Consider the following 9,191-nt stretch of genomic DNA (forward strand, 5'->3'; position numbering starts at 1 on the left):
ACACTGTCATCTGCCCCCTTCCACGGCTTGCCTCATTATAAATAACCCGCCCTTTAACATTGTAATCTGTATTATCTTGAGCCATCAAGTCTCTGACAGGCAGAATTCAAGGAAGAAATGAAACCACAGAGATATTTTATGAATCCCACTTAACACTTATATAAATACTTTGCTGACAAATGATGAGTTGAGATAGAGCAGGAAAACACACACTGCTAACTTTAACTCGTTGGCTATGGAGAAGCTTTTTTTTTTTTCATTTTAATATTTGAAAACAGGAGGAAGAGGAACTCACAGTGTGCTGCTGCAGAGATGAGCTTTGGAGGTGACTTGGTTAAATAAGAGAACGTTAGCATCCTATAAAACATTAATAAACAGTGTAACTCACATTTTAGATTATTTTAAACCTGGGATAAAATGTGGTGATAATTTAAAAAGAACTAAAACAACTTTAGAAAAACATTTGATAAAGAACACTTACCTGTGACGTGTCCCTGAGTGAAGACAGTCGAACACCCTTTTTCTACTGATGGCCCAAAGAGTGCGACCACAATTAAAAAGTTGTCATATTTTCAAAGAAAATTCAAAATTAGTTTCAAAATTCCAAAGAAGTTTCTCAGAACTTAGATTTTTTTTTAAATACTTGCATTGCCCGTGCTCTTAAAGGTGAGAGCGGCTGTTTTAATTCCATGCAGGTAAAGAGGACTCATCAAAAAGTCTTTAAAGGATGATCGAAATACACCAAGTCTAATAAGCTCTTTGAAAAGGAGCACCAGGAAATAAGAGGAGGCAAGGGGAGAGACAAGAATATGGACACACACACAGAGGAAAGAAAACAAAGGAAGGAACGGACTCAGAAAGAAAGTCGTTACCAAAATAAAACTGGGAGCAAAAGTGAAGGAGAAGGCCACTAACAAACCGGCACAGATGACGGCAAGGAAACACAGTAGACATCAGGAAATTTTGATATTATATCAAAACCAAAATGTAAACACTAAGCAAGAAACCATGAAGCTTGTATTCTTTCATTTACTCAAAAAAGCTTCTGCCCAAAATGCTGACTTTAACATATTAGGCAGCATGAAGACTCCAGCAATACTTGAACAACAACAACAACTTTATTCGCAGACCAACACGTCTCGGCTTCATCAGGGACAGAAATGATCAGATTTAATGGATTCTGCTCAACTGAAATGTATTAATTGGTATCATTCATTTAATAACAATCCAAATTCTCAGCCGGAAAAGGGTGGAGTGCCCACTCCGGGTCGGGGATGAGTTCCTGCCCCAAGTGGAGGAGTTCAAGTATCTCGGGGTCTTGTTCGCGAGTGATGGGAGAAGGGAGCCGGAGATCGACAGACGGATTGGGGCTGCAGCTGCAGTAATGCGGACGCTGCACCGGTCCGTCGTGGTGAAGAGGGAGCTGAGTGTAAAAGCGAAGCTCTCAATTTACCGGTCGATCTACGTCCCTACCCTCACCTATGGCCACGAGCTGTGGGTAGTGACCGAAAGAACGAGATCGCGGATACAAGCGGCAGAAATGAGCTTCCTCCGAAGGGTGGCTGGCCTCTCCCTTAGAGATAGGGTGAGAAGTTCGGCCATCCGGGAGGGGCTCAGAGTAGAGCCGCTGCTGCTCCACATCGAAAGGAGCCAGCTGAGGTGGTTCGGGCATCTGACAAGGATGCCCCCTGGGCGCCTCCTGGGTGAGGTGTTCCAGGCATGTCCCACCAGGAGGAGGCCCCGGGGCAGACCCAGGACACGCTGGAGAGATTATATCTCTCGGCTGGCCTGGGAACGCCTTGGTATTCCCCCGGATAAGCTGGAGGAGGTGGCTGGGGAGAGGGAGGTCTGGGCCTCTTTGCTTAGGCTGCTGCCCCTGCGACCCGGCCCCGGACAAAGCGGATGAAGATGGATGGATGGATGGATGGACAATCCAAATTTCTTTAAAGATTATGCATTTGAATAAATAAACCTTTAATTTTATATATCATTTTACTTCCAATTGAGACTCAAATGTCTTTCTCGAGACATTTTTTTTTATTTCTGAGCATGATCCAAAACAACTTTAAATTTAATGTTCATGTGAATGATCAGCAGTTAAAATGTTCATCTCTTTAATAGTTTTTTTCTCCCGGGAATTATACTTCTGCTTTCTTATATTATACTTTTACATGAGCCCAAAAGCAAGATTTTTTTTCATAGTATATTTAAATAATAAATTTTATGAAGCTTTGTAAACCATATGGTTGTAATATTCCGAGTTAAACACGAGTATTTCAGAAACGTTGTTGACACAGAAAGAATAACAACTAAAAGACGAGCCTGGTATCAGAATGTAGGTAAAAAGCAGAACTTTCATATCATTTAGCTTCTTCTGAGAAACCAGAATCCTCCATGCTCATAGGAACCTTGAAAGTTATAGATTTGTGGAGTTATCTCCAATTGTGTTTTCAATGAGAAAACTGATCAAACATCCAGGGTACCAATATGTTATATACTGTGATACTGGTGCTCAGATTTCTTCATAGGCAAAAAACAAATAAGATAAAACTAAAGCTAAAAATAGTTCTGAGGAAAACTAAGAGTTTAGCTTTAGATTGTGACGCTTGTAGTCAGTGTAAAATTGCTGTTTGTAGCAGAGCTTAAATGTGTTTTGTAGCCTTAAAAATCACACATACAAGCTTCAGCCCATCCCTATAAATGTGTATGATTATGAAGGATGAGGATCAAACTTTGTGTGACTTCATTAAACTTCCAAATTGTAGAAATAACAATCAGCTCATCAGATGAAAACTGGGATCACAAATAAATCTTTAAAAAATGACATATTGGTTTATTGGTCTATATTTGCAATTTGTGGAACTTTTCTCACTCAGGATTCTTCGACTGAACTTTTATTGACAAAAGATCCAACCATCATTATAACTGTTGGATGGTGCAAACCACTACGAAAAGTTCTGCTGTACCCAAAGCAAACAGGGAGGTCAAACACATACAAAGATATTCTGCTTTTTCTTAAACAGTCATCTTTTCTATCAAACTGTGAAACCTGTGGGAAAGATTCAATTCCAAGGTGATTTGTATGAAGTCTTGGTGTCACCTCTGTCTGTCACCAAAAATCAAAGAGCCATCGAAGATGAATTTAGAGTTTTAGTTAATCTGCCTGACACCATTAGATCCTTTGGGCCTCTTAAAGCAAAAACAGCCACAAACACGACTCAGTCCGGAACTCTGAACCGCATTAGAGCTGCTGCTTTTTAACAAGCTAAAGAGAAACCACAAAGATCTTTTTTTAAGAAAAAATAAAGGACATGTGTCGTTTCATTTTCCCTTCACTCCTATTTATTGAAAACTATCCCAACCTCCACTTCGGTATGTCAGCACAGCCATGAAATGCATATTCTTAACACCAAATAGTCAGCTAGCTGACCACAGGTTAAAGAATATTTAAGAAATGTTCTCAAAAACAATCATCGTGATGCTGAAAAGTCATTGTTCAACTATAATAATAATAATAATAATAATGCAAAGATTAAAGTATTATGTCTATGATATCATACAGAGGGAAAAGTATAAAAAACTGCGTGAAGTTAAGTGTTTCGAGCAGTCGGCAGCCTGAGAGTTTGGTTGACAGGGATTACTGAGTGTGTGCAGTGATCCCTGTCAGCCAAACGCTCATTATTACAAACTTTGGATATTTTTAATTTGGGTATCCAAATTAAAAATATCCAAATTAAAAAAACACCAAAACTCACTGTTGTTTTGGAATAAATCACATTTTCTTCAGTTAAACACACACTATGTCCATAAGCATGAGCCATCACAGCGCAGTTATCATTTAGAGGTTATTTTTTAGACTGTGGCTGTCTCTACTGTCATAGTTTGGTTTCTATTAGTGTAAACCAGAAATGCTTCAACCTGGTTGGCATTACCATAAGTAAAGACAGCACATCTTCTTCAGCAGGAATTGTTTGTTTATTCAGTAAAAATGTTTACAGGATCAAAAATGGTTGTGTGCTTTCTAATCGTCACATTAAGCCCGTCAGTGACAAACAGAAACTAAAAATACTCTTAAGCATTGTTTAGGCCTCAGCCTCAAACATCTTCTTCCTCCCATCCATGCCGGATTTGTCTTCAATGTTTTTGCGCCAGTCGCCGACATCACGGAGCTCTTTGTCCTAAAACACAACCAAAAAAGAGAGCCAGGTTAGGTGCTTTAATTAAACAGTGTCAGAGAATAATGAGAAGAATGAGAGTAATCTCAGCCTCATACACCAAGTTAGAGTCTAATATGACTCTAACTTAAATAGCAACGACATTAAATGTCGTTGCTATTTAATGAAATTTGATTAAATGTTGCTTAAGTGACAAAATGTTAGAAATCTAAAAAATATAGCATCAAATGATAAATGCACATTGATAAATATTACTGGCTGCTGCTTTTGAGACAACAACAAACACATTTATAAAATATGCATCCAACCAGGTCCTCACCTCGTCCTTCACCTCCTTCTTGACCTGCTTCAGGTTGGCTCTCAGGTCCAGGTTAACTGTGTGTTTGGAGCCTAGCAGAGCTTTCAGCATGGCGTCTGCAGACATGCGTACTTTTTTCAGCACGGGCTTCTTAAACTTGCCCATCAGGTCCTGGACTTTAATCTTCAGGTCATCGATCTGGAAAAGAAGATTACAGAGACCATGATGAAAGTTCTTCAGCATGGAATTTGATCCAAAGCACTGGATATTCCAGTTTTATTTAATCATCAGAACATTAAAGTGTCGGGTGAAAAAAAGTAGAAGGTTTGCCATCTGGGCAGCGGTGCTGTGTTTTACATAATTTTATTCACACTCCCTAAATCTGACATGACATCCTTCTGCTGATGGAAGACTTCACCATCAACCGATACCTTAGTTTAAATGTTCAAGCAAAGCACAGCCCGAGCTTCTGATGATGGACGCACGGCAGGTTCCGCAGGGTTATATTCTACCTCTTTGTTGGCTTTGTTGACTTTCATCTCCAGGTCGTATCGCTCCTCATCGATCCCGTCGATCTTGCAGTGGATCTCCTTGCACAGATCCTGAGCACAGATGCAAAAGCCATTGTTACACATGCACTGCAACTATGAACTTTTCCAGACGTTACCCAACAGAGATGCATATTAGAACGCAAATGCTGGACATGAAATGGTCATTAACGAGCCAGGTCGCTAGTCTGTGTGACATCCTCAGCACAAGTGTTGGTGTTCTTTTGTGACGTGCCTGCAGCTCCTGCATGGTCCTGGGCATGGACACAGGAGGACAGGTCTCAGCTATGTACCTCCTCTTTGCCTCCTCTCGCTCTCTTTCTTCCTCCTCCAGTATACCTTTAGCGATGGACAGCATCAAACTCTTCAAAAAAAATAACGTACATGTCACATCGAGTGTACATGCAGATTGCAAATAGTTCCGATTGCAAAAGAGCTTTTACCTTCAGCTGATGCTTACGACTTGATGACACTTTTTTCCTAAAAGAAAATCAATCCGTTTGTCATAAGCAAACTTCAAAATTCAAAATCAGCTTAGATAAATCGTTTGTTTTTTTTACTTCAAAATGTTTAAGAACTTTTTCAGACTTGTGTAAAAACAAGACAGAAGTACTCACCCCGACATCTTGGTGTTTGTTTGGGTTCAAAACCCTGCAGAAAAACATTAGGGGGAAGGGGAAAGAATGGTTAATTATTAGGAAATAACTGTGAAGTCATGGGCTAACAGAAAGATTGGGAAGGAAGGCAGGTTAAAATGGGGTCAGACTGAGAAACAGTTCAAGAATGCTTCTATTGAAAAGAATAACTCCACTTAGGAGAAACACAACACCGACTTGAGGATCAGCGGTACTCCTCGAGGAAAAGCCTCTAGGCTAAATTAGGATCAGGATTTTGGGTCTGTTGTCCCCCCCTGGGTTTCCTTGTCTGTCTTCTTGAAGATTATTAAGAAAAACTTGATACCTCCTGTGTTGGTGCAAACATCTCAGACATGACTAAGTCATGAAATGCCTTCTCTGAAAATAGAGACTGAGCAGAACAATCCAGATCAACAATCGCTGCACCCAGACCGAGAGGAGGGAAATAAGGACCCTGCCATTTTTAACCAAGAAGAATCAAGAATCTTCCTTAGATACTCAGTACTCAGTACTCAACTAGCAATAAATGTTTAGCGCAAATGTGGTCCACAATCTGTAGTTTCTCTGGGCCACATTCAGCCCTGATTGATGGTACAGACTAAGGGTGAGTCCAACTGGCTTAACTTAGGTGCACCTTATATGGCATAGATGGCAAGCTCGTTTGTGGCATTTGGACCACATGTGGTCCACACAATAATTGCAAAACCTTTCTTGCCCCCAGCTCTTGATTTTTGGGCTACCAACAGCACACACTACATTTGCTCTAAATAGTATCAGGCCTACATCGTGACTTTTGGTCCAGGTTGGACCAACAAGACATTCCTGCAAATGACAAAATTAACCCAGATTCAGCCCAGAATACAGAATCGTAGCATCACTTTGCATAAATCTGCAGTTTGAACCTTTCTTCTTTTTTTAATCTCATCCAAGCTTTCTAGCATTCAAAGTATTAAAACAGAATCCAATAAAAAGCTTAATATTTCTATGGAATAACACACACACACACACACACACACACATCATCATCATCATCATCATCATCATCATCAGTTAAAAGATGCGGATCTCAAGATGGTCTCAAGAAAAAAACAATAAATTTAAAGTTATTTTGATGCCTTCAAACTCCCACCATTTCTCAACAACACTCAACTTTTTAGAACTCGCAAACTCCAAACATCAGAAATTTAAACCATGAGAAGAAAAAAGTACTGATGATACAAAAGGGAGAGCACATGTTTGAAGTGACTTTAAGCTTTTCTTTTGGGATAATGACACAACGTACCACAAAACAACCACTGAAGGATCACAGAGAGTTGAAAATGTAACGCATTTCTAATTACTCGCAAGGCAGAACACCATCGGTGCACTTCTTCTGTGCAGCTGTCGCACTTTGGTTGGACTTGTGACAGCTACAGGTGCTGAAGCTCTCAGAGTGTTTACAGGTGACTCAGTCCCACTGAGTTTAGATTAGATTAGATTAGATAGAACTTTATTAATCCCTCGGGTGGGTTCCTCTGGGAAATTCGATTTCCAAAAAAGCACAGCACAGCACAGCACCGACAGAAGAGTTTTGTTCTTTCTACAAATACAAAACGGATGACATTTCACTGCGTTCAATTATGTTTTGGATGCTGATGTTTCCATGTATTGGAGCTTATCTGTATAAAACATGGAGCTGATTGCATTAGACCAGATAAATGTGACACACGACCTCTGTGATGACACGGCGAGAAACACTGGGACTATCACTTTCCAAACGCGAGAGTCCATTTGCACCAGCACACCTCATCACACTGCACTTCACACCTGGAGCGCTGACAGCGCCACCCCCAAAACAAACCATACTGGCATTAAAAAGCTTCTCATCACCATCGTCATCATCATCATCCTGCAGTGACACTTTCTAATGAGCTCGTTTCTTCTCACCACATCACAAGTTTAGCTTTAGCTTTTACCAAAACCTCAAAAAAAGATCCCTTCAATGAACTGCAACAGAACGAGATCTGTCCAAAAGGTAGTCTAAGAGATTTCTCACCTTTTGGCTGATGAGGAAAACAGAAATGACCAACCGATTTGGGAAGCAGCCTCGTTCCTGGTGCTATAAGTTGGTATATATACTGCATTCCCAAAAGGCAAAGGGAACCCCATCTTTCTCTTTATGGAAGGCAACTTTTTCACTGACCAATGGGATCCAGCACCTGAAATATTATATCTGACCTCCCCTCCTCACCCCCTGAGAATCTCCCCGCCCTATCTCGTCATTATAAATAACCCCTTCTGCCCAGATTGCTTTGCTTATTGAATTATTCTCTTCCTACCCCCAAAAAGGAAGTCGCTCCTGTACTGAGTAGAAACGCAGAAGTTGCAAATCAAACAGCATATGGTATATTTACAGGGTCGAGGGGTTTTAGGCAGTTTTTCAGGAGATCACGGAGCAGGAGTGATGAAAGTTAAGGAGACAGCAGGTGGGAGGGCAGAGCAATGTTGTCAAGACCCTGGCTGAAGGATACAATTAAGAAGCTGTTAACAGAAGGTGGCCAAGCACTTTCTACATTTCAGTGCAGGAGGGGAAAAAAACAGAGCGGGAATTCCCCACTGTTTCCTGTTTTTCCTCTTAATAAGGCAATAGATGAGAAATAAAAAAAAAGGTTTTTCTGAGGAGAGGTGACATGACAGTTCCATGCAATCTGCTGCTTTCATGCTCTGTTATGCTGCTGAAGCTCTACCAGTGGCTCAAAACGAGGCTTTTTTGTTAATGTGGCAGCAGAGGGAGAATAAAGACTACACTGGGAACAATTTTCATGCTCTTGTGCAGCCCTGTGCCCTCATTCAGGCGTATTACACAGAAAGTGGCGCTGCACACGAGTCTGATAATTGCTTTGCATTACATAAGTGTTTTGTATTCAGAAGCGATCGTGCAGCTGTTACAGCTGGAACTCATTTCAACATATCTGAAATCTGCTTGGTAGCTTCATCGTTTATACTATAACCTTTTATTATATTTAATGTTAAGATTTAAATCTGGAACATAATTAGTGGAGCAGAAAGTACAAAATGTGACACTGCAGGTGAGCGGGCTGTACGAGAGGAAGTGGACAGCACTGTCGCCACATGGCCGGGTTCTCTCCAAATACTCCAGCAGGAACCTGGAGATTTTGATCATTCGGATCTCATATTGTCTCGTATTCTCTGGATGTCTGTCATTTTCTTTCTCTGGCTCCACTGCAGGAAATTTCCTGATTGAAGGAACTTAGTTCTTTAGTGCATGTCAGAGGAACCAGGGCACAAACGAAGCAACAGGAGACAGTTTGACCTCCACATTGTGCTTATTCAGGGAACTTCCAGGGTGGGAGTGGCTTACAAATCAACATTTAGCAATGAGCTAATTTCTTAAATGGTAATGGGTGACATCACAGTGGTTGTGTCCATTATCAGTCTGTGCTTCTCACTAAGCGTGCACACAACACCAACTCTGAACGGCTTCAACATAACAGAGCTGTGTGTGCTCAAATCACTTCCAACACATGAGCAGCTG

The 9,191-nt window shown here is 40.8% G+C and overlaps 1 protein-coding gene across 1 annotated transcript; it reads right to left on the reverse strand.

Moving 5' to 3' along the window:
* Nucleotides 1–3,953: 3,953 nt before the first annotated feature.
* On the reverse strand, nucleotides 3,954–7,794 carry LOC146571590 (troponin I, fast skeletal muscle-like). The gene is made up of 7 exons (XM_085280839.1): nucleotides 7,692–7,794; nucleotides 5,639–5,672; nucleotides 5,465–5,501; nucleotides 5,257–5,385; nucleotides 4,986–5,075; nucleotides 4,495–4,671; nucleotides 3,954–4,178 (listed from the first exon to the last, which is right to left on the reverse strand). The coding sequence occupies exons 2-7, from the start codon at nucleotides 5,644–5,646 to the stop codon at nucleotides 4,083–4,085; spliced, it is 537 nt and encodes a 178-aa protein (XP_085136965.1). The 5' UTR covers nucleotides 5,647–5,672; nucleotides 7,692–7,794; the 3' UTR covers nucleotides 3,954–4,082.
* Nucleotides 7,795–9,191: the final 1,397 nt, after the last annotated feature.

The sequence above is a fragment of the Mchenga conophoros genome, linkage group LG7, assembly GCF_057382185.1.
Source record: "Mchenga conophoros isolate Kocher_MC1m ecotype Shallow Benthic linkage group LG7, M_conophoros_male_GT1.1, whole genome shotgun sequence".
In the NCBI taxonomy this organism is placed as follows: Eukaryota; Metazoa; Chordata; class Actinopteri; order Cichliformes; family Cichlidae; genus Mchenga; species Mchenga conophoros.

Coding starts and splice junctions, on each gene's coding strand:
- LOC146571590 (XM_085280839.1), bottom strand. Junction 5,386..5,464: donor GTCGTAAGCATCAGCTGAAG/GTAAAAGCTCTT, acceptor TTTTTTTTGAAG/AGTTTGATGCTGTCCATCGC. Junction 4,672..4,985: donor TCAACAAAGCCAACAAAGAG/GTAGAATATAAC, acceptor CTTCTTTTCCAG/ATCGATGACCTGAAGATTAA.